The sequence below is a fragment of the Cyprinus carpio genome, chromosome A19 (assembly GCF_018340385.1).
Source record: "Cyprinus carpio isolate SPL01 chromosome A19, ASM1834038v1, whole genome shotgun sequence".
NCBI classification, from domain to species: Eukaryota; Metazoa; Chordata; class Actinopteri; order Cypriniformes; family Cyprinidae; genus Cyprinus; species Cyprinus carpio.
In genome coordinates this window covers 17,995,922-18,019,792 of record NC_056590.1, presented here as the reverse complement: position 1 = coordinate 18,019,792, position 23,871 = coordinate 17,995,922, and the positions used below count along the sequence as shown (strand labels likewise).

At 35.9% G+C, this 23,871-nt stretch overlaps 2 protein-coding genes across 2 annotated transcripts; one reads left to right on the top strand and one right to left on the bottom strand.

The window, feature by feature from the left end:
* Window positions 1–15: 15 nt before the first annotated feature.
* Window positions 16–7,839, bottom strand: LOC109055170 (stathmin-2-like). Its single transcript, XM_042776851.1, has 5 exons — window positions 7,669–7,839; window positions 2,867–2,962; window positions 2,324–2,499; window positions 1,995–2,186; window positions 16–1,178 (listed from the first exon to the last, which is right to left on the bottom strand). The coding sequence occupies exons 1-5, from the start codon at window positions 7,685–7,687 to the stop codon at window positions 1,119–1,121; spliced, it is 543 nt and encodes a 180-aa protein (XP_042632785.1). The 5' UTR covers window positions 7,688–7,839; the 3' UTR covers window positions 16–1,118.
* LOC109055166 (Y+L amino acid transporter 2-like) lies at window positions 7,803–23,871 on the top strand. Its single transcript, XM_042776852.1, has 11 exons — window positions 7,803–7,941; window positions 10,917–11,109; window positions 13,029–13,579; window positions 15,670–15,765; window positions 16,334–16,508; window positions 17,434–17,557; window positions 19,431–19,534; window positions 19,631–19,727; window positions 19,843–19,992; window positions 20,983–21,166; window positions 22,355–23,871. The coding sequence occupies exons 3-11, from the start codon at window positions 13,144–13,146 to the stop codon at window positions 22,450–22,452; spliced, it is 1,464 nt and encodes a 487-aa protein (XP_042632786.1). The 5' UTR covers window positions 7,803–7,941; window positions 10,917–11,109; window positions 13,029–13,143; the 3' UTR covers window positions 22,453–23,871.

Here is a 23,871-nt window from a genome sequence, read left to right as displayed (position 1 = left end):
AGCCAAAGACAGATATTCTCATTTCAAGAACCCCAAGCCTTTATTTACCACAGCTTATGCTCTCAAAGTTACATGTGTGAAGGGAATAAAACACACAGCTGGAAGAGAAAGATGAGGGTGGGCAGGTTTGTGATATTAAAGCCACTCTGCATGGCACACGGTAACACCGTCCACCCACACTGCTCTTGACACACACACATTTACACACAGCATCCATTTTTCCATCACCTGAAATTCCCCTCTGAAATCCCCTAAATCTATGAAGAATCAGAATTGAGAACTTTAAGCAATTCTCAGGAATTTAAGGTTAACTCGATGCTACGTGTCAGCAATAATGCAACCCAGTCTATGGTCAAACACGGGTTGAGAGATGTCACATGACTTCGGTGTGGCTCAAACCACAGCTCTTCTTAAGCAACATGTCATTTTTTATTAAACCATGCTGACTGGGTTCATATAAGTGTGTGTGTGTCTGTGTGTTGTGACTATATACCAGATGAATGTATGAAGAAAGAGCTCGAGATTGTTGTAAATGCAATGATAGTGACCGTTAAAGCTGTGTTTACTGTACTGTGGCAGCTTTTACTCTCTCCACATGGACATAGAGACACTAAAATGATTGTTTGGTTTAGAGAAGACATTGCTAGCCAGCAAACTCACAAACACTAAAGCCTCATACAAGAGAAACTGTAGCAGATCTGATAGAGAGAGGAAACAAGTAACATCCACTGAAAGAGAAAGATACAGAGAGAAACTTATAAAATGGCACACCGCAATACTTTTCATCGTCTCATATAAAACAAATAGGAAGTATTTACAAAAAAACCACACCCACTTTAACTGGTTTCAAATTGATCAAAAACATTTCTTTTTTTCTGGAGTAAATGGTGTTCCTTTTATCTTCTGGACTATATGAGGGAGGATGCTGTTGGTGAGGGGGGCAGGGTCGCTTCCCTTCGTCTGGGCGGGGCAGGGCAGGGGGGTGGGGTGCCAGAGGCTCTTTTCTACATGGTGCAGCGATGGAGCGGTGAGAGGGGGTCTCTCTGGGGACGGGAGGTCGCAGGTAAGGGGAGGGGGGTGTTGTGGGGTAATGGGACAGTGGGTCTAGAGAGATGTGTTCACGCTGTCAACTCTTCCCTCAGCTCTTTGTTTCTGCGCACCTCCTGAGCGTGCTTCTCCTGAAAGCACATAGAGAAATAATACACCAAATTAACATAAACATTAAAGTTTATAGCTTAAAGATGATATACTGTTGATTAAAATAAACAACATTTATATTTTAAAAATGCTTTTGGTAGCAGTGGTGTCCTTTATAATTCAACGTTTTTATTGAGGTGTAGCGCCCTCTTGTGACAGAAAATCTGATTAATTATTTATTTTATTCATTGATTGATTGATTGGCTAAAGAAAATTATGCCATGATTTTTTTTTTTTTTTTTTTTTTGCTTGTTTTATCTTCTATCCTGTAAATATCACAATATCAGATAACTTTTCATGGTTACAGCATGCCAGTGTCTCAAGAAGTTTTTAAAATTGGTGGTATTGTACATGTCTATAGCATAAAAATAGTGTGGGATAAATGATGCATTTAATTGTAATATTTGTGTTTTTTTTATTCATATTACTAAGCATAAATGCTATATCGAAATACATTTTGAACTTTCGATTCATCAAAGAATCTTGAAAAAAAAATTATCACTGTTTCCACATAAAATATTAAACAGCACAACTGTTTTCAACATTAATGATAAGAAATGTTTCTTGAGCAACAAATCAGCATATCAGAATGATTTCTGAAGGATCATGTGACACTGAAGACTGGAGTAATGATGCTGAAAATTCAGCTTTGCATCAAAGGAACAAATAACATTTTTAGAAATACATTGAATAAAGAAATAAGTTATTTAAATTGTAATCATTCATTATCATTCATATCACCCTGTTTTGACTGTATTTTTGATTAAATAAATGCAGCATAAAAGACTAATATGTACCTTCTCATGCAGTCGTTCCAGCATGGCTGCAATGAGGGTGTCACGGTTCTCCTTGATCTGCTCCATCTTCATGATGAGTTTCTCCTCCGCCATCCTGCTGAAGTTGCTGTTCTCCTCCATGGCTTTCAGCAGGACGTCCCGCTCATGCTCACGTTTCTCAGCCAGGGCCTTCAGGACCTGAGCCTCCTGGGACTGGAGAGAAAGAGTGGGGTAGGAATCAACTCTATCAGTTCACATTAAATAAAAGTGTTAAAACTTTTAATAAAATGGCAAAGATCAAACATAAGTTATATACTCAGCTATATAATACAAATGAATGGGTAACTCACTCTCCTCCTGTCCTCTGCTGCCTCCAGCTTCTTCTGGATATCCTCCAGGGACATGTCCCTCTTTTTGGGAGGTGTAGTGATGCTGTAAGAGCTGTCAGCCATGGGAGAGGGTGGCTTCAGGATGACCTCAAAGGCCTGGCCAGAAGCCCGCTTATTAATGGGCTTAACCTCCATGTCTAAACACACAAGACATAAAGTGAAATAAATGCAGTGTAGAAACTGCAGTGTGTCAGGCAGAAAATCTTCATCTACACATTAGTGGAGTTTAAGCATCCGGATCCATGCAATAAAATGCACCAACTGCCTCCTGCTCATGAAATGAGCTCGTATAACTTATACAGCCAATCTGAACATTTATCAGACATTTATTGATCTATATTAGCTGTTAAGATAATACATGTGTAGTATTGCTGGTACACATACAGGCCAATAAAAAGTTATATTATGAAGATCAGACAGAATAAGCACTCTAAAGCCCAGCATATTATTGTAAATTCCTTCTACACAACTTCTCATTACTGGTATTATATTTTCATTTCCTACCTTCAAACTCACTCATGATGTTCTTGCGTGCCTCTGGGTAGAGACAGGAGCAGATGAGGGAGACGAGGGAAAGCTCCTTCATCTTCTCTTTGTATGCTGCAGGGAGACACATCAAACAAAAGTATTGACCCAGATTCTGATGATGAATGATTTTTCGAAACTGCATCGTTAATGTTGCAAAAAATAACCCAAATCATCTAGGTATTAGACCAGGGGTACACTGACTAAAATTTTAGCAGTGAGACTAATGTAAAATATAACATTTTAGCAGAACAAGATGTGAGAAAAATATGAAATTTGTAGCTGAAGAATCATTTTGGAATATATTTAGAATTTAAAATGAAAACTACATATATATGTATGTATGTGTGTGTGTGTGACCCAGGACCACAAAACCAGTCTTAAGTGTCAATTTTTCAAAATTGAGATTTATACATCACCTAAAAGCTGAATAAATAAGCTTTCCATTGATGTATGGTTTATTAGGATCGGACAATATTTGGCTGAGATACAACTATCTGGAATCTGAGGGTGCAAAAAAAATAAAAATACTGAAAAAATCGCCTTTAAAGTTGTCTGAATGAATTCTTAGCAATGCATTTTACTATTCAAAAATTAAGTTTTGATATATTTACAGTTGGAAATGTACAAAATATCTTCATGGAACATGATCTTTACTTAATATCCTAATGATTTTTGGCATCGAAATCGATCATTTTGACCCATACAATGTATTTTTGGCTATTGCTACAAATATACCCCAGCACCTTAAGACTGGTTTTGTGGTCCAGGGTCACATATAAGAAATGCAAATGAAAACTAAATTAAAACTAAGAGTCTGGGGGGAGTCCAAAAGCAGTAAATAAATAAATATATGAATGAATGAACTAACGAATGAATGAATGAATTTATGAATGAATGAAGCAAGTCTCAACAGCAATTTGTCTATGTTTTCATTTGAGCTTTCTAAAGAAAAACCAGCAGCCGTGTCCTCACATGCTCTGATTTCCTACAAGACAATGTTCACCAAAAGCTCCACCATCCCCCACCACTCAGCCTTTAGTCTTACATTATTTATTGGAATCCATTTTTTCTCCGACTACTGAGGGTGTGTGTATGGGGAGTGAGTCGGCAACACCAGAGAAAACCCAAGGCCAGATGGCTACATTGATTCCACCACAATCATTCCTCATCCCCAACTTCAGAATCATTTTCTTTTTCAGCATTAAATGCTTAAGAGCAAACAAACCTAAATCATACAACCATCAGTGATGGCAGATGCTACATGAAGACCATTAATGCATCTGAATTGTTTTGAACACACACGCAGCATTTATCAAGGCCAGTGCATTTAAGTTATGTCTTGACAGCATGCGCTGTGTTGATGTTATCAAAATGTGAACGCTTGGGGTTTTTTCAGCTACATTTCAAATTGCTTTTATGCTTTCCAGCATCAACCTACTTTCTTCACTCTCCGCCCAGAGAAAAAAATCTGATCAACTGCTTCTTGCTCCCTGACGAGTTTATTAATCCCTCACAAACAGAGGACGGAGAAAACCGGGAAGGGAAGAAGTGAGAGAATCACTGTGTTCACTCCCGCCAGGATTAAAAGCCCTCTGGCTGGCTGATTTTGGTGTTGGGGGCTTTAATTAGTAATTACCTGAGCAAACGATTTCTTCCGTAAACTGAGGGGGTGGTGATGGAGGTTTAGTGCTGTGATATTGAGTGTTCCCAGACCTCGTAAGCATTTCTCTCCTGCTGTCTAGTCAGAGTGAGATAAGGACGATAGACAGCTCTCTGAAGCGTGTAATTCAGGTCAGCCGACTGGTAAGCAGGTGAAAAAGATCTCACACAGACGACTGCATCTGTATGTGTGCAAGACTGGGAGTTTTTGCTGTAAAATATCACAGGGTCTGTAAGTAGAAAAGAGTATTCGACGCCTACAGACCACACCCTTGGCTTGAAATGTAGATATTGTGTCAAAAAATACATTGCATGTATGATGTATAAATCACTTCATCAAAAAAATATATATATTTTTTATATAAATATATATGTGTGCGTGTGTATGTACTGTATGTATTGCATATAAGTCTAAGATAATCTAATATTACATTTAGATATAATATACATTTAATTTACTTATCATTTTTACATTAAGTTAATATTTTGTCCTGACTGATTTTTCTATATAACACTATTATATAACACACATAATATTACATTTATTATATAACACACATAATATTATATTTTATATTCTCTCTCTCTCTCTCTCTCTCTCTAGTTTATTTATGAATTGTAACATACTATTCATTTTTACATTAAGCAATCCTTATTCTCTGTTATTCTGACTGATTCTTAATACTATCATGCACTAGAGTGATACAAGCCATGTATTGCACCACCACTAAATATGAAGTAGAATAAAAACACACATTGCTAAAAAATTGTCATCAGGCTCTATGGGCCAGTGGACAAGCAAAAAGTCCTTTGTGTGGTTTGTTTGATAATGCATCAGCATGCCCACCCTGGAAATCAATAATGGACTCTCCCACCTCTCTCTCTCTCTCTCTCTCTCTCTCTCTCTCTCTCTCTCTCTCTCTCTCTCTCTCTCTCATATGCTCAGTCCACTGCAGCTGCATGGGCATATGCCCCTCCAGATGAGCTCTCAGTGTTCAGTAAATATCATCCATTCACACTAAACCACTTTACTTCATTTTAACTATTAATACTGAGTTAAGTACATATGAAACCTTTGAGTAAAAATTTGTTTTTATGGCTTTATATAATATATATATATATATATATATATATATATATATATATATATGTAATCACTATTATATATATAGAATAGTGATATATATATCATGTAATTGATATTAATTAATCTTAAAATAATTAATCTTAAAATTGAATGGCCGCACCCCACTGTTGTGCAGCATTGCTGAATGTGTATATTTGAACTTCCTGTTAGGTTAACGACTAATGGGGCTTGATTGGATTAGTCATACCGCCTTCGCATATCCAGTAATCACAGATGATAAACTGAGGTTATGTGATGAGATCTATACAGTTTATAGGACAAAGACAGGCTCCTGGCAGCTCTGGTTTGATACATGATATGCCTTTCTGACAATGATATTGTGGCCAATTATCCAATCATTAATTAAAATGCTCAATTAAGAGTCTAATTAAATAAGCCATGCTTTTAGATGAGTCATAATGAGAGAGCTGATAATGCATAGATTAAGACCTAATTTTCTTATTTTGAGGTGTATATACAGTATAGTGCTGACAATCACACCAAGGTCTTTCTGCTGGCTCTTTTAAGCCCTATAAATATTCCAAGCGTATTGATTATATTGATTGATATGTTCTTTCTCGTTAGTCGGTATTTGTCGGGGCATTTTTTTGTATGTTCTGTGAAATGAAATAAAATATCCTAAAGAAACATCTCCGTGTAATTGCATTGCATGATAGGATTAAGTGCACACAACTGGTTTTCCACAAAATAAATGTCTCTCCAAGTTGTCATTTAACATTTTAAGTGAGATGACAGCGAGACATACAGTCCACCAGTGCCCAGCCCTGCAGCCGTCTCGCAAAAATGTGATAAAAACGCACACCTTGTATATGGTATGCCCCAGTTTGGCCGCCTACAACATAATCCAGAATCACAACAGCACTGAGACATGCTTACTGGCGAGACGACTTGAGCCCTGACACACTTCCATTTAAAACATCAATCATCTGATACTGCAGTCTGCATATCATACAGCGCTAGAAATGGTATGAACAAAAGGATGAAGATGCAAATCCACAATTACACCTTAAAAACCTGTGTTTAATGAGCAAGGAGTTTTTTATTTTTTATTATGAATCGGGTTAAATATAAACATGTGACGTGCTGGTAGACTGTACATGTCACAAGAATACATTGAAGGTGTGAGAACAGATTCTTATTTGCCCGTTATAAATGTGATAAAATTAAAATGCAGCCAGTGTAGTCTTTTATAAACTCACCAGCTACTGAGTCATGCTCCCAAATCAGTGAAAAACCACTGACGATAAACCAATTACCAACCTATCATTTGTGATAATTGGCAATAATAAAGAAATTTTGTCTATAAAATAGACATACCCACAATGATTAAAAAAATAAGCCATTTCAAACACCCTGACTCTTTAACTACCATGCTGTATTTCCCTATTTTTGCCATTGTTTGCCAATAAAATACCAGCCACACCTTGCTCATTTTATAAAAATATATAAATATCATGTATAGAGGATGTCGAAAGGTTTAAACTGTTCTGAGTCAGGTATTGCAAGGCTTTACAGGGTTTTGTGAAGGCTGAAACACAGAGCTGGATCTTGGGTGGGGTCCTTCTGCATTATGCTGGAGATGCTTGAGCCGGCAGGTGCACTGTCACCATAAGAAAACCATTTTAAGGCTTTTAAAGCATGTTCCAGTGAAATGAAAGAGGTTTGCACTATAATTATACCGTTTAATGCTTTTTCCTCATTTATAAAGTCCCCCTTTATTAAGCAAGAGCGAGTAGGCAGCCTGGGTGCACACAAAATGCACAGCCATATTTGAAAATAAAACAGCATGGGGTGGAAGCAGAAAGAAGATTTATATATCTGAAAATATATCTAGAATATATTTATTTCCCATCTAACGGACTTCTTTTTTCCTGCATCAGGGTCTATTGTGCGCGCGACAGCATCTCTAAGCTTCCTCTCAGCATCAAAGAGACACGGACCGGCGAACAAAATGAAGGTAGGTTTGCCTTACCGATCGCAGTTTTGGCCATGGTTGGAGTTGTTGCGGTGACTGGTGCGTCTCAGGTCTGTGCGGTGGCGAGGAACCGGTTCACTGATAAGGCACTGAGTCAGCAGAACGGCGCTCTGAGGAAAAGAGTGCGCGAGGGAGCAGCTTGGGAAATGATGAGCGCGCGTGCTCAGTCAGATTGGCTGCTGTTGTCCCTTCACGCGCAGTTCCAAGTGAACGGCTGTCGCGCGCCCGATCTAATGTACAGAAGGTTGTCAACGGCGAGGAGCTTACAAGGTGACTAATTGTGTCTCCCACCCTTTTTCAGCAGTGGTGCAACCCATTGATTTATAATCATTTTATATGGTAGGCTACATCAGATGACGGCGCTGGTATCATTCTATACATTAAACTACATGAAGCACGAATATCTCTTATGGAATATTTTATCTGAATAGCTAGCTGTCTGTCATCACTGCATCAACTGCATGAAGCTCCATCTTCCTTCTATTAATAATAGCATTCATAATTCGTATATAAACAATTCGTAGCTATATACAATACGTCGCGCACTTGTTTTATATATATATATATATATATTATATATATATATATATATATATATATATATAATATATATAATTCATTTTACACACATTTGGGGAGATATGGTGGTAGCTAACAGTGCCAAAGCAGCACTGGGACACTGAGTGCCCCTCCCAGCACTAGCAAGGGTCCTGTGAGATTAAATGGCTGTCTTGATGCATTCGTGTGCATCAAATGTATCTCAATATTTGTCAATAAATGGCTGTCTTATGCATGATGCCTTTATGTGCATCAAATGTCAATATTTGTCAATATTATTTTAGTTATGAGTAAATTAATTAAAATTATGACAATGACTTTAGAACATTTTAAAATATGTTTAGCAATATTTAATGATTTGATGAATAATAAATAAATAAATACATTTAAAATAAATTAATTTAACAGCAGACAGGACCTTAATAGCATGTAGCTGAAGGTAGCCTAAAAACAGGGCAGAGTAGGCTAATTCTTGGAGGAGTACAGGTATAAGTGTATAAAGAAATACAAAATTATGAAATTCTTCTTTATCTATAATAAATATCCCCATGTAGTCCCATTTAGCCATGATTTATCACTACATGAACATGCACATCCAGTTCCCGTTAGAAATGCCCAAGCTATGCAAGCATCAATTATGAAGGAAGCAAAGACAGCACAATAAATAATAAAATTTCTGGTGTCTGAACAAAGTGGGTTAGAAACTGCACAGCAGTACGTGAAGGATAGCATGAGTTAGCATTACTAGACAGAGAAGACCTGTGTATTATTTTACACTGTAGCTAGATTAAATACATTTCAGAGGCAAACAATCCTGCAATTTCTTGATTGAAATAATAATACAATATTATTTTCATGTTTTATTTATTATATCTTTTCATGCTCCTAAATTGAGGCCTAAACCGAAGCCTAAACCTTGTACTGATAGCCTACTATCAAACATGTCAGATCAGGGTTGTCGTGATTTTGCCAAGTAAGACATGTTCCTGGATCAACATTATTGTCCAAAAATATAGACTTCCTACCAATCCCTAACCCTAAACCTAACCCTACCCATAATCAGTGGTAAATGATATCTTATTAACAGGGGTGTATAGCACATAACCCTAACTGTAAGCCTAAAACAGATATTTCCTGAAAGGTTATATCTCAATTCTGATTAGTTGATTGGAATGGAACAACATCCCATGTAAGGAACATGTTGTACTTGGTGAAATCACTCTCACCGTCAGATCAGGGTCACGCCTAAAAGATTCACGATCAAAGGACTGCACTGCATTATCATTTTCGACCACATGGCGGCATTAGATCCTTAATTAAGGAAACATCAGAGCCTGTTATAACCAAGTGCAAGGCTTCATTTACAACATTTCATCAACAACTTGGAATGTATATTTTTTCAACTACATATGATTAATTTTCTAAATACCCCACTCATTTTGCACAAATAAACCTCATTATTCACAAATCATGTTTTCCCACCTCAGGCATTAAAGACCTTTTTTCAGATTTGGACACATTTTATTCTCAGGTTACACAGAACCTGTTATAAAACGAACATATCTACTGCTCATGTGTCCCTGATAACAATTTAATGATAACAAATGTAACATTTATCATAATTTTCACATTTTTATAGGACTGAAGTTAAAAATAAACAATTTGTGTGTCTATGGTCTCTTTATTTTTGTAAAAAATATATATTTAATTTAGATGTTTAACTAAAACCACAGTTTTATTGTTTTAGTCCTTAACATGTCAGATGGTAATCAACAAGAAATGCTTTCATTCGAAATGGTCTTTTTCCAAAAATATTAATGTGACAAGGTTTGACGGGGTTGAAGACTGTAACACATTTGAAGGAACACATTGCCTTCAATTTCAATTTTCAGTTTTGTTTCTCTCTCATATTGTCCCCTTCTGAAACCATGACTATTTTTTATTTTTTTTTATTAAAATCATTAGTAAATGAAGTAAATAACTCGACCATGTCATATACATATTTGTGACAGGGTTGAGCATGATAGGGTTGTGCTTTTTACTCAAAAATGGCCGCTGCTCCTCATGTAGTTTAGGAGAGTAGACCTTATATGGCAGCAATAAAAGAAGTACATTCTATATACTTATGAGTTAAAATAAAATGCTGAAAAATAATAGTAATAATAATCTTAATTTTATGTAATGGGTTTGAGTTCTTAAGCTTGACCTACCCTCCTTGCCTATAATACACATCAAAAATATAAATAAAAAGTATGATACAACTTCTGCACCACATGAATGATGTAATTTCTGGTAAAGATGTCACATATGGGTGGAGTCTAAATTATTATGGGTGTGAACACAGTGTGGAATGGGGTTGAGTTCAGGCTGAGGGACATAACTTTAAAGTCAGTTTTTTTGTTGTTGGTGTTTTTTTGTTTTTTTTTTTAATCTGATATCTGATATTTGAAATATTTTTCAAAAGAAAGAAACAAATACATGCTTACATTATTCCCAAAAATTATAGCTAATGTTCAAATTTTTGTTCATAATTTTCTAAGTACAAACTCACAAAATGCTTGGTGTGAGATAGAAATAAGACATTATTTTATGCTAAAAATTATTTAAATTCAATATTTTTTTTAATTCATTATAATGGGCATACCAACGTAGTGTAAAAAGCTTTTAACGCTTCATATCACTTTTAGAAGTCGGTTGGACTGAAATATTACCGAATCCCAGGAATGAACAGAGTTGGGCTGCTGGAGATGAAGGTGGAGGAGGAGGAGGATGGCCTAGGTAGTGAGGGGAAGGCTGTAGTATTACGATGTCATCATGAGCTCCTGTCCACGTCCACTCATCCACGCACGCACATGGTGTAGCTCTCTTCACTAAGAACAGGTGAGATCTTTAACTTGATATTTGACGCTCGAGCCGCATCAGTTTGTAGAAGTGTAAGCAGTGAGTGCAGAAGCGTGCCTCCGCTAATACCACACAAGCTAACAGCAGTGCACGTGAACGGTGCCATCAGAGATGTTTTCTTATCTTTTCATCCTGTAGAAGAGAACTTATTCTTAGCTTTGACGTCAAGTTGCATTGAAATAATGAAGTTTGACTGGAAATCGTGAGGTTGGTAACTTTGTCATATGTTTTAAGACCTGACCTGAGCAACGTGTTGTTGACTTCCTCTAACCTGTAACTTAGCTCGTGCTGGAAAAATATATTGTAGACGGATAGCTGATGAAAAGACGTGTTTTACCGACCATATAGAGATGAAGTAGTCATAAAACAGCAGTTAATAGTTAAGTACTCGTAAAACAAAAGCAGGATGCCGTTCTGTTTTGGCGCGAATCGAACATTTAAACCCGGGTTACAGAATGTTGACGCGAGCTGAAGCTTAAAATATCAATATTTTACCATAATAATGAAAAACGGTAGTAATTAAATGGCGAATTATCATATTCTGAAAAAGAGGTGTATATGATTCTAATTCACAGCTGTTGTAAAACTTTGCATACATTCAGAATAGTTCACACATGCGCATTTTGTTCAATTGTCGCTTTAAATGCAGCAAAATAAACTGAAATCAACTAAACAATGCTCATGTATGTTCTTAACAATGCATCAAATTACAGAATTTAAGACATAAGCTCTTACGAATGTCAATTTATCAAGGCTTACTGTGTATTTATTTTTATATTAGTAAAAAAAAGTATTATCCTCGCTCCAAAACTGTTTGTTCAGTAGTCGCATTTTTATCATAGGTATTTTCCTAATATTATATTACCCAGTTGTTTATGAACAGATGCATATAAACTAATGGTTTGTTACAGTGAAAATTCAGAAAAGGTGTTTGCACGACTTAAAATTCTGATTATAACATGCATATTAATGTACATGATGCTTACATAATCAGAATATGACCAAACTCTGATTAATATCAGCGTTCTTGGGAGCCATGCACACAACAGCTGTTTTTACTGTTAAAATGCGAGATGTAGACCAGTGGAACTGCATTTTTAACGCAAAAAGAAGGGAGCACAGCCATCAAGTGCATGTTTTCATTTAAAAAATAAATAAATAAATGAAAAGACGTTTATGTAAACAGCCCCGTATGCATGTAAACATAATTTTTTTAAAGAATGTTACTGAACCTGAAATTAATTGAGTAATTATTGTCTAATAAATATTGGCGTGTTCATTTTAAATTTGTCAAAGTAGCTCTGGTATCTGAATTTTCAGACTTGGCCTTCTGTTGAAGTCAGCTTTCTGAATGTACAGTGGCCCCCAAAAGATTTTAAGTGCTTAAGCCATACTTAAAAATATATGGCTTTCAATTCTTTTACAAGTTGTCTGTTCTCTTTTAACATTATTTTGGTGTATAACATTGTCATGCTGTTCAAATGAGCTTGTTCCCACATAGTTTTAGTGTTCACTGGAAGTCTTTATCTTTAGTAGATTTATCTCTAAAGCAGTTAGTTCTGCAGGCGGTTGCTGTTGACCACACCCAGCCAAACATTTACTGGTTGTCTTCCCAAATTGTACTGGTTTCCTCCTGATGTCACTGCACTTGCTCAATGGTATCCTGGGCAGCAGGTGTGGGCGAAATGACTGAGGCTTAATTAAAGAACTTGTTCTCCAAACAAACTTGTCAAAATATATGTTGGAGAGATTAAGCTACTATTGTTTTTAAGTGTTGAACGAGTCTTAACTGTTTTGTGTTGTCAACAATATGCCACAGATGCAGTGAGCAGTTGAATTTAACCTACAACATAACATTGACTGTGTTTTATCTCTTTTATCTCCCTGATTTGATACAGCAAGAAAACAACGAGGAGACTCGGCTGAAACTCCAGGCTTGAGGCGAACAGACTCGTGTGTGGTTGATGGTCCGGCGTCAGATTCCTGATTCTTGATTTTTGGGTTGAGTTCATCATGGGGGACGCCGACTCCACCGGCTCCATGCGTCTAAAGCAAGAGATCTCACTACTGCACGGTGTCTGCCTCATTGTGGGGAACATGATTGGCTCGGGCATTTTTGTTTCACCCATTGGTGTTCTTGAGCAAACAGGATCTTACGGTCTGTCTCTGGTGGTTTGGGTTATTGGAGGAATCTTTTCTGTTTTTGGTGCCCTGTGCTACGCCGAGCTGGGCACAACCATTCGCAAGTCCGGAGCTAGTTATGCCTACATCCTGGAAAGCTTTGGGGGCTTCCTTGCATTCATCCGTCTGTGGACCTCGCTGATGATCGTGGAACCAGCCTGCCAGGCTGTCATTGCTCTTACTTTCGCTAATTACCTAGTGAAACCGTTCTTCCCCACCTGCCCGGCACCAAATGATGCAGTACGACTCATTGCAGCTCTCATTATAGGTAAGAGCTCCTGCACTCATCCATGCATGCAGAGATTGCTTTGATAAACTTGTAACATGTAGCAGCTCTTGAAACTAGTGTAAATAGTGGCACAATAAAGGCAGGCTTTCTCTGAGATTCAATGCTGTTTACTGTTCACACAGCGCAGTGTGTATGAGATTACTCTGAAAAGAGTGCTTCATGTTAACCTATGTCAAAAATAAATCGTACCAATTTATGCCGCTACCGAGGATCGTAACAGATCATGGTATTGATCTGCATCCCTTTATTTACATAATTCTTTTAGTTTGTATGGTTGCCTTACAGTCGTGTTTTGTTAATTTCATACCAAAATATAAAAAAGCCTACATATATTGTAATATGGTAACTTCATATACACTACATTTCTGAATCAGTGTTGTTATTGTTAAAAACTATTAAAATTTGTTTTTATTTATTAAAATAAAATATTGGATGACAAACTTAAACTTAGAAAAAAAATCAAATGAAAATTTGCTTTGAGAACTAACAAATACAATAAGTTCATTTATTAAAATAACTTAAATGAATTTTTTTATTAAAGCTAAATAAAAATACTTAAAAATAAAAAAGTATAAAATTAATCAAACAAACTAAATTTAAAATAAAAACTACAAATATGAAAATTAAAGCTAATTGAGAATATTATTAGTACATGAATGATACTGAAATAACACTGATCTGAATGCTAGGAGAGTTTGTGTTTGTGTTTGTTTCAGCCCGTTTCTCCTGTAAACCCCGGGTGCTCATGGTGCATTTTTCAGTGCAATGTTATTTCATTCATTTCCTTTTTTTATTTGTTCATTTTTGGGAGGAAATTTGTTTTCTTCTTTTTTTTTTTCTTTTCTTTTGATTTTCTTCACACTAAAACATCCTTGTAAATTGCTAAGAAGAAAAAAAGCATATTTTATTTCCAGTGAGTTAAATCTGGGAACCTCCTTTTTCCTTTATCAGAAAATGCAAATATACTTCTGTATACACTAGTTCTGTGGACTCTCTTAGATTGTGTTGTTTCAGTATTAACTTATTAAAATGACACAGTTCAGCAGGTGAGTCTGCGCTGCAGTGTGAAGAAACTGTCATCACTTTGGCTAAAGTACATGCTCCTACCTTTTTGCATAAATTTGGACTTTGTCAAAATCAAGTGAATACTGTCTCTGCAATTTTGAAGCATGTGATTTCTGTTAGTTCAGCTGTTAATTCACTCCACTGCGGCTGCCAGGCTGTTCTCTCCATTCGTGTCAGTGTTAGTTGGCATTTATTTAGGCATTTTATTTGTCAACCAAATGCTTTCCAATTGGACTGCCAAGACTTCCACAAGACCTTTATATGAAATCCTTGGTGACTGTTTCCACAGAGATCATGTGCATGTTCTCGGGTATTTGTCACCTGTGGCATGTTTTGATACTTACTGTGGCAAAGTCCACTGAAGTACTTGTGAAACAGGCCTAAACCACAAACCTTATGCAAACATATATAACAGTGTAATTCTACAGGGTTTAATTTCCTTTTTGTGACAAATAGCACTTTATTTGGACTGTACAGTCTTTACAGTTTCATCAGAATGAGGTGGCATTTGAGCTGAGATTAAATCAGGTACAGAAAGACCTCAGTTAATCTCCTGTGTTTCACAGCACCAGGGTGTAAAGTCGTGATGGTATCTGCAGTTCTGAGAGACTGTTTCAAGGAGTGAATTACTGTTAGACTTGTTTGGTTTGTGACATTAGATGCTGGAAGTGTTCACTGCAGTATCAGATGAATGGAGGAACTTGAATTACCAGTCGCTAAAACCACAAAAGCAGGAGTTAAGGTTTTCTCCATCCTAATTTTATAGCCCTGGTCAACCTGGGAACCTAAATGCTTAAAGGGGAACTTATGACACACTGGAAATTTACATTTATCTCCAAGGAAATCGTTATAGTAGTTATTGTGGAACACAATTGCACAATTGAACTATTACAGAAATGATCAAAAGGAACATTAAGAAATTCCAGTTGCAAACAGCAGTTGAAATATATTTGGTATATATTGTCTGGCTTTTATATGAGCATGTCTGTCTCTTTTCTTTGCAGGTCTTCTCACCTTTGTAAACTGCATGAAGGTGAAATGGGGGGCCATTCTTCAGGTCATCTCCACTGTGGCTAAAGTCCTGGCCATCATTCTCAAAAACACAGCTTTAAATCACAGGAAAAGATTACATTTTAAAATATATAAAAGTAGAAAGCCGATTATTTCATATATATACATATTACTATTAAAACTTTAGGGTTTGTATTTATTATTTTGGTAAAGAAATTATTTTTTGACCAAAGACCCAGGATTAGTGTGACTTAATTGGATTGTATCAATTTTTAATGTTATAAAAAAATAATATATATTTCAAATAAATGCTAGAAAATACATCACGTTCCATTTTTAAATCAAAACATGATATAATAATAAGAAATTTTTCTTTACAGCAAATCAGCATATCAGAGTGATTTTGAAGGATCATACTGAAAACTGGAGTAATTGCTTTAAATTCAGCTTTGCATCACAGGAAAAGATTACATTTTAAAATATATAAAAGTAGAAAGCCGTTATTTTAAATTGTAATAATATTTCACAATATCAATGTTTTTACTGTACTTGTGATCAAATAAATGCACCCTTGGAATATATAAAAAAAAACCTATACAGTAGTGCTCCACATTTATATATGTGTCATTACTGTTTGTTTTTGATATTTGACTGCATTTGCATTGCATTTGCACTGCTGTGCCTCAGGAAAAACAAACAACTTTAGGGATTCCTTTGAGAACTCTAAACTGGATCCAGGAAACATGGCTCTGGCTCTGTACGCCGCTCTGTACTCGTACTCGGGCTGGGACACTCTGAACTTCATCACAGAGGAGATTAAAAACCCAGAGAGGTACTGATTCTCATGACATTTCACCTTATATAAAGACATGTTCCGCTTTTTGCGAGTAAGAATCAATAATAATAGAAGTATTTATCATGTCCCAGCTTAATATGTGGAGACAACTCTTAAAGGGATACTCCACCCCAAAATGAAAATGTTGTCATTTTACCCCCATGTCGTTCCAAACCCGTAAAAGCTTCGTTCATCTTCGGAACAAAATTTAAGATACTTTGGATGAAAACCGGGAGGCCTGTGACTGTCACATAGACTGCCAAGTGAATAACAGTGTCAAGGTCAATAAAAAGTGTGAAATTCGTCATCAGAATCCTCCATCTGCCATCAGATGTGCAATCTGGATTATATGAAGCGACGGGAACACTTTTTGTAAGCGAAGATGACCCAGATTGCACGTCTGATGGCAGATGGAGTATTCTGATGACGAATTTCACACCTTTTCTGGACCTTGAAACTATTTACTTGGCAGTCTATGGGACAGTCACAGGCCTCCCGGTTTTCATCCAAAATATCTTAAATTGTGTTCCAAAGACGAACTAAGCTTTTATGGGTTTGGAACGACATGTCGGTAAGTGATTAATGACACAATTTCCATTTTGGGGTGGAGTATCCCTTTAAGTAAGCCGTATGTAGATTGATTGCTCTGAAACATTTGAACACTGTGGCTCTGTATTACTTTCAAAACATTGCTCTTTTTTTTTTTTTTTTGAGCAATTGACTCAAATTGGCTCAACCAATGGAATTAATCTGAGTGGGACTATCTGTTTTGCTTACCAGTGGCAGATCGGGGGCATTATTTTTGCAATCCTTTGCGGTGCAGAAATTGCACACTTCATCTTGAATGAATGTCCAGCAGTTTTGTTGCAAATCAATCAGGAAGGTCAAATATGTAAACAAAAATTTTTTTTCTCTGCTACAGAAACCTGCCATTGTCTATAGCGATCTCCATGCCTATTGTCACAATAATCTACATCCTGACTAACATCGCCTATTATGCAGTGCTGGACATGAATACACTGCTACAGAGTGAAGCTGTGGCTGTGGTGAGTACATCTTTCTTGGAGCTACTTTGTCTTTTATCATCACATCTGTATATTTCAAGCTTCTGTATCAAAACTCATTTTGAACCCACATGATCTTTGATGTCACATGGAAGTTAATGGACAGCGTCTGTTTAGTTTAGTTGCTACACATTATAACATTATTCCACATCCACATACACTGATCTAGTTAAGCAGAGCAGCTTGAGGCAACGTCTTCTCTCTGGAGATGCTTGATGATGTTAGTCTACATCCACAGACGTTCTGCTGCATGTAATTATGCTAGTATGCTGCTCTGTGGAAGTTTTTATGGCCAATAAAATATATTTACTGTGTTTGATACACTGTTTGTTTCTGATGTGTCCAGTTCCATTTTTATACACAGACAACTGTACGTTCTTCCAAAACATTGCTCTGTTTGTTTGAGCATCTAACACACTTATATTAGCTTAACCAGCTGCATGATTAATCAGAAAAAAACAATTTCAATATGGCTTAGTGAGGTTATCTAGTCGCAAAGGCTGCAAATGAATTAAAGGAATGAGTCTGAGTCTGGTCCACTTATGCATCTGGGAACACATGCACTGATCATTTTCCTAAACAATGTGAAGTGCTTCTAAACCGGCTGCTGTCAACAAAAGGGAAGCTTTAAGGGCTCCCTGCAGTATTCCACAAATAAAAGCTTGATGGTTTAACAAAATTAAGACAGTTGTAAATATTAGTATTGTAATTTTACAGTTGTGCTGTGTGTGTTATATATATATAGTGTGTAGTATATATATATATATATATATATATATAAAGTTATCATTAATATTATTAATTTTATTATTATTAGTTTATTTTACAGTGAAATCTTGCAATAGTAATATTTATTTAGTTTAATATTTTAATTTAGCAATAATAATAATACTTTTACTATTATTATTATTATTATTATTATTATTATTATTATTATTATTTTGTAGTCATATTTGATCTATAATGACACATTTTTTGACAATTCGATTTTTTTCCACAGATCATGCAGCCCTAGAAGGGAATATCTGTGTTACTGACCAGCGACAGAAACATGTTTGAAAACTGTTATTATTTTTGGGGATATACAATATCTGTAGCATATGAGTTATCAAGATTTTTTTTTTTTTATCAGTATCTGTCAGTATTGTTTACTTAATTGTTTGTGCTCATTTCCCTTATTTTACATTTAGATTACCTTTGCCATCATCTAACACTCACTTGAAGTTAATATTTAAAAACATTTATAATTTAATAACACTATTAATTTAATCTTTAGCAAATCAAAATGTATGTGACGCTGGACCACAAAACCAGTCTTAAGTGTCAATTTTTCAAAATAGACATTTATATAGATTTAAGGTGAATAAATAAGCTTTCCACTATTTGAAAATCTGGAATCTGAGGGTGCAAAAAAATCTAAATGCTGAGAAAATTGCCTTTTTGTCCAAATGAAGTACTTAGCAATGCATATTACTAATCAAAAATTGACTTTTGATATATTTACCGTAGGAAATTTACAAAATATCTTCATGGAACATGATCTTTACTTGATTTTTGGCATAAAAGAAAAATCGATAATTTTGACCCATACAATGTTTTTTTGGCTATTGCTACAAATATACCCCAGCACCTTAAGACTGGTTTTGTGATCCAGGGTCACATATATCTCTTTTTCATAGTGTACATCATAATGTTCCGATGCCTAAATTCACTTGTAGTATTTAAAATGGCTCATGTTAGTGTTTAGTGTTCAATTTGTAATTATTTAGAAGAACTAGTATAGAGTGTCAGGTATTAATTGATTATTGGTCATAATGAAAAATACATAACACTTTTGCTTTTGTATCTAACACAGACGTTTGCTGACTATGTGCTGGGATATGCTAGCTGGCTCATCCCGCTGTCTGTGGCCATCTCCTGTTATGGAGGTTTAAACTCCTCTATCATTTCCGCCTCCAGGTCAAGATCTTGTTCTGAGTCTTCTGTCGTTTGATGAGTCGATGCATGGTGGCAGGAACTCAGTTTCTTAGCTGAATCCTTTTTTTCCCTTTATAGGCTATTCTTTGTGGGTTCGCGTGAGGGGCATTTACCCAGCATCCTCTGTATGATCCACGTCAAACGCTACACACCAATCCCAGCCCTGCTGTTTAACGTGAGTAAGCAGGCTTAGACATGCTTTGTGCTATGTAGAAAATCTCGAATATCCAGTTGATATACTTAAAAACAGGACATTTCAGTCTGATCTGCTGTTTTCCCTCCTCCTACAGGGTGGCATGTCACTCATATTTCTCTGCGTGAAAGATGTTTTCCAGCTAATTAATTACTTTAGTTTTAATTACTGGCTGTTCATTGGCCTTTCTATAGGCAGTCAGATCTACCTGCGCATCAAAGCACCTGACCTGCCCCGTCCTGTTAAGGTAAGTCAATAGCTCTGTTACAAAACCCAACCTCCCAAAACCCAAGCTACTGTGCTACTAACCATTATAATTGACTGATTCTGAATTGTCTCCATGTACACAAGTAGCGCTCCTTATGTAAAGGAGATTCTCAACTCCCAATTATTACAATGGAGTGCAGCAGTTGGGTTCCAGTAGTAAAAATCCATTAATTTTCACCATGGGAGGCTTGATATTTAAGAATAACTGGAAAACTTGAAGACCTGAGCTATGAGGTTGTTAATCAGTTGAGCATGCTTTAAAATAAAAGAAAAAAATAAAACTACATTAACCATGATTCTGCAGACAAAATCAGATAATTGCAACAAGCAAACAGAGCCAGAACATTTCTTTAGTGCCCATTTACTCCCCCTACAGTAGTCTCTCAAACTAGTTTTATATATATATATATATATATATATATATATATATATATATATATATATATATATATATATGGCATTTAAATGTGATATGTTGTTACAATGTACAAAATCAACATCTTTAATTGAATAGCTCTATATTTTATCTGTTGGTTTTATTTTGATTGTCATCCACAATGCTCTTTCCCTCGTTAAAGCCATTAAGTATGTTGTGACATATCTTATAGCTGGTTGGTTTCAAAGACTTTTAAAAAAATCCTATGGGAAAAAAATAATGGGAAAAATACCAAAGCCACTGACAAAAGGGCTTTCTCTCTCTCTTTCTTTGTCTCTGTCTCTCTGAAGGATATGTGTGATTCTTAGTCAAAATAAAGTATCTTAGAATGAAGGATAATGTTTCTTATCTTATGGAACGAGCTTCACATCAGGAGCGCATTTACAGTATGATGCCTTAAAATACTCAGATAATAGCCAATGTCATATATTTAATACTTTCAACAAAGTTGCATTTTTATTTCATTATTGCCCTGGTTTATGATGTGCTTAATTGACTCTGTGTGTTTGTGTGTGTGTGTTTGTTTGCATGTAGTTGAGTCTGTTCTTCCCTATAGTGTACTGCCTGTGCAGTGTGTTTCTGGTGGTTGTACCGCTGTACAGTGACACTGTAAACTCTCTGGTGGGAATCTTCGTCGCTCTCTCCGGGGCTCCTGTGTATTACATATGTGTGTACCTCCCGCCCAGCTCCAGACCCGCCTTTCTGGGACACATGCTCAGTGAGTGAGCACACAAACATGCAAGAATCTCTCGTTTTTCTTGTCTCATTTCTAGCAGTCCAGCTGGGCACCTCCACAGCTCTGGATTCTGCTGCAGGCTGTTGGAAGTGTTTTTGTTTTGAAACATTCTCACATGTGCTACACCTAGGTTCTGTTTGCCTTCTAGGGGTTTTGTTGCATATACACTTAATTGTGGTGATGTGTAATTAATTTGTACCCAAAATGAATGCGTTTTTATGAAATGGGAACGTGTTGTAACCATATAATGATCCATAAGTAATTAGTGCAAATTGGTTTACAGTGAACAATGATTTTGCTGTTTTCATCCATCTGAGACCGCTGTTCTTATACTAAGAGAGGCTTTCATTAATCCGAAGTACATTACAGAGGAAAAAAAAGATTTAAGTCATTTTTGATTCTTTTTTTGTTCATACTTTGCATGATATAGTTTATGATCTAGTTGTATTGAGTAAAAAGAACTCAGCTAATGTACTTAATATAGACTATTAGAGAAAGAACGTCATAGATACTTTAGTCTGAGCCCCGTAAACAACCACTTAGCAACAACCTGGAACACCCTAGCAACCAAATAACAATGTCTCGGCAACTACATAGAACACCCTACTATTAAGAGAGTAAAACTTCCACAGACACTCACACGCACAGTAAAAACTGAAACTGAATAAAAAGTTACTACTTGAACTGTTTGGGCTGTTATCAGTTAAATTTTTTAAATTGAATCAAATTTTAATAGAATTGCAGGATGTGCTGAATTTGTTACCTATTTTTAAGTGTGGTTTTACAAGGTTTGCTGCGCTGACAGAATTCTTTAAAACACAAAAGTGGTATTTCAAACTCAAATTTCTTCAAACTGTGAATGAATCACTAAATTAATTAAATTGACATCCCTTTTCATTATGTATAACATGGACATATGATGTAAAGTGCCACCATGTTTTTATAAAACGTTGATGGTTTGAGTTAGCACCATCATAAATCATAAAAAAAACCTGAGCCTCAAGTTTTTAAAGCAGGCAAATTAATCAATAACATTTTGATCTTGAAGAGGTTTTCAAGGAAGTATAGCCTTCTCTGACTGTTTCGTCTGCATGTAGTCTTGTACAAGGATTGATTTAATATTCTGGATGATTTTCACATACTGATCTTTGATCTTTTTCATTTTTTCAGATGCATTTTCATTGCAGACACAGAAGCTGTGTTATTGCTGCGTGGCAGACCCCAGCTTGGACCTGGACAATCCGCCTGAGGATCACAAGAAAGAATAAACATCGGCTCTAAAGAAAGCTAAACCAAAGAAGACAGATTACCCAGACTACTTTGAGAATAATCCAAAACTCAAGCCAGAACCGCACGTCTGCACCTTCCAGTCTTGAGCGTGCATGGAGTTGAGCAATGGATAGAGATGGAGATTAGAACTGAAATATTCAACCGAGTAAACAACTGAACACAAAATCCCTCAGACCTCTGACTGTGTTTTGAACATTAAGTTCAGTCCAGTGGACACAAGAATGTGACGGTGATACTGTGTTTTAAAAATTAGGTTTACCTTCTTGTTTTATTCATAAATGTTTATTTTATTTGTCCTTTTGTGAGCTTCTGCTGTTCATCACATAAGACTTATATGACACTACTGGAGATGGTCAACTTTTGTAAGGCCTGTTAAACCCGAAACATGGCAACTTTAGAGATCTTCAGCATGCATTTTTGCTGGATAATGAATTTTGTTTACTGAGATGAAGGACCGTTTCATAGGTACTCCAGACTTGAAAGCCATATCTTTTTTTATCTTCTTTTTTAGTTATAACTCCAGTTGGGAAAATTGCTTTGTTACTAAAGTTATTCTGTGGGCCTTAATTCAGCTTTGTATAAAGATGTATTCCTGTTATTGAGTGTGTCCTAATAGTCCAAAGCACAGTATGTGTTTTGTCATGTTGTCCAGACCAGAAAAGTGTGGATCTGTTGTTTTTAGATTTTGCTTTTATTTTTAGTGAATAATATCTTTCCATTTGTTTGTATCATTTAAGTGACTTTTTTTTATTTTTTATTCTGGATCATTTCCTTGGTCCCAAAAGGGTGATGGTACAGTTTGCAATTGCATAAATGGTTTGGAAAGCAGTTTTTTGGAGCACTGCCATTATGTACAGAAATGTGTTTAACGGACAGTTATCGTTTGAGTTTACAAGAGAGGAATCTGTGTCTTGACGTGTTCACAAGTTTTGGTCGATCTCATCTTCTGATGTTTCTAAATCATCTTATTTTGTATGATTGTTTACGCACAGACATCACTTTAAAAACTGATGGTCAGATGTGTCATTTTCCAGGATTTCCAGCTCATTTTCTGTCACCAAAACAAAATATTTCAATGTTGATCATCTTCATGTTTGTTCTGTGATAAATATTCCATCGATTTTTCCTTGCGTCATAAGTACTGTATTGTTATTATACGTGCCTTAAAGCAGTTGTGATTTTATATGACCAGATGAGCAATATTTTGTGCAGGACATTCAAATATTCTACATACAGTCTTTTGAGAGTTGATGTTATAAACCTATGTGCTCTTCTAAATGTTCTTCCATTGCATTCCATTGTTTTATGTTCATGTGTAACTGTTCTTTTATTTATTCCATAGATGCAGAAGTGTAGACACTATGACAATAAACATAAGACAAAAAAAAACTTGTCAT

What these genes read in the sequence shown, in the direction of transcription:
- LOC109055166 (XM_042776852.1), top strand. Translation starts at nt 13,144, where the DNA reads ATGGGGGACGCCGACTCCACCGGCTCCATGCGTCTAAAGCAAGAGATC. An exon ending in AGAGTGAAGCTGTGGCTGTG is followed by an intron (nt 17,558 to 19,430) that starts GTGAGTACATCT and finishes TATCTAACACAG; the next exon opens with ACGTTTGCTGACTATGTGCT. An exon ending in CTTTCTGGGACACATGCTCA is followed by an intron (nt 21,167 to 22,354) that starts GTGAGTGAGCAC and finishes TCATTTTTTCAG; the next exon opens with ATGCATTTTCATTGCAGACA.
- LOC109055170 (XM_042776851.1), bottom strand. An exon ending in CATCATGAGTGAGTTTGAAG is followed by an intron (nt 2,500 to 2,866) that starts GTAGGAAATGAA and finishes TTGTGTGTTTAG; the next exon opens with ACATGGAGGTTAAGCCCATT. An exon ending in CAGCAGAGGACAGGAGGAGA is followed by an intron (nt 2,187 to 2,323) that starts GTGAGTTACCCA and finishes CTTTCTCTCCAG; the next exon opens with TCCCAGGAGGCTCAGGTCCT.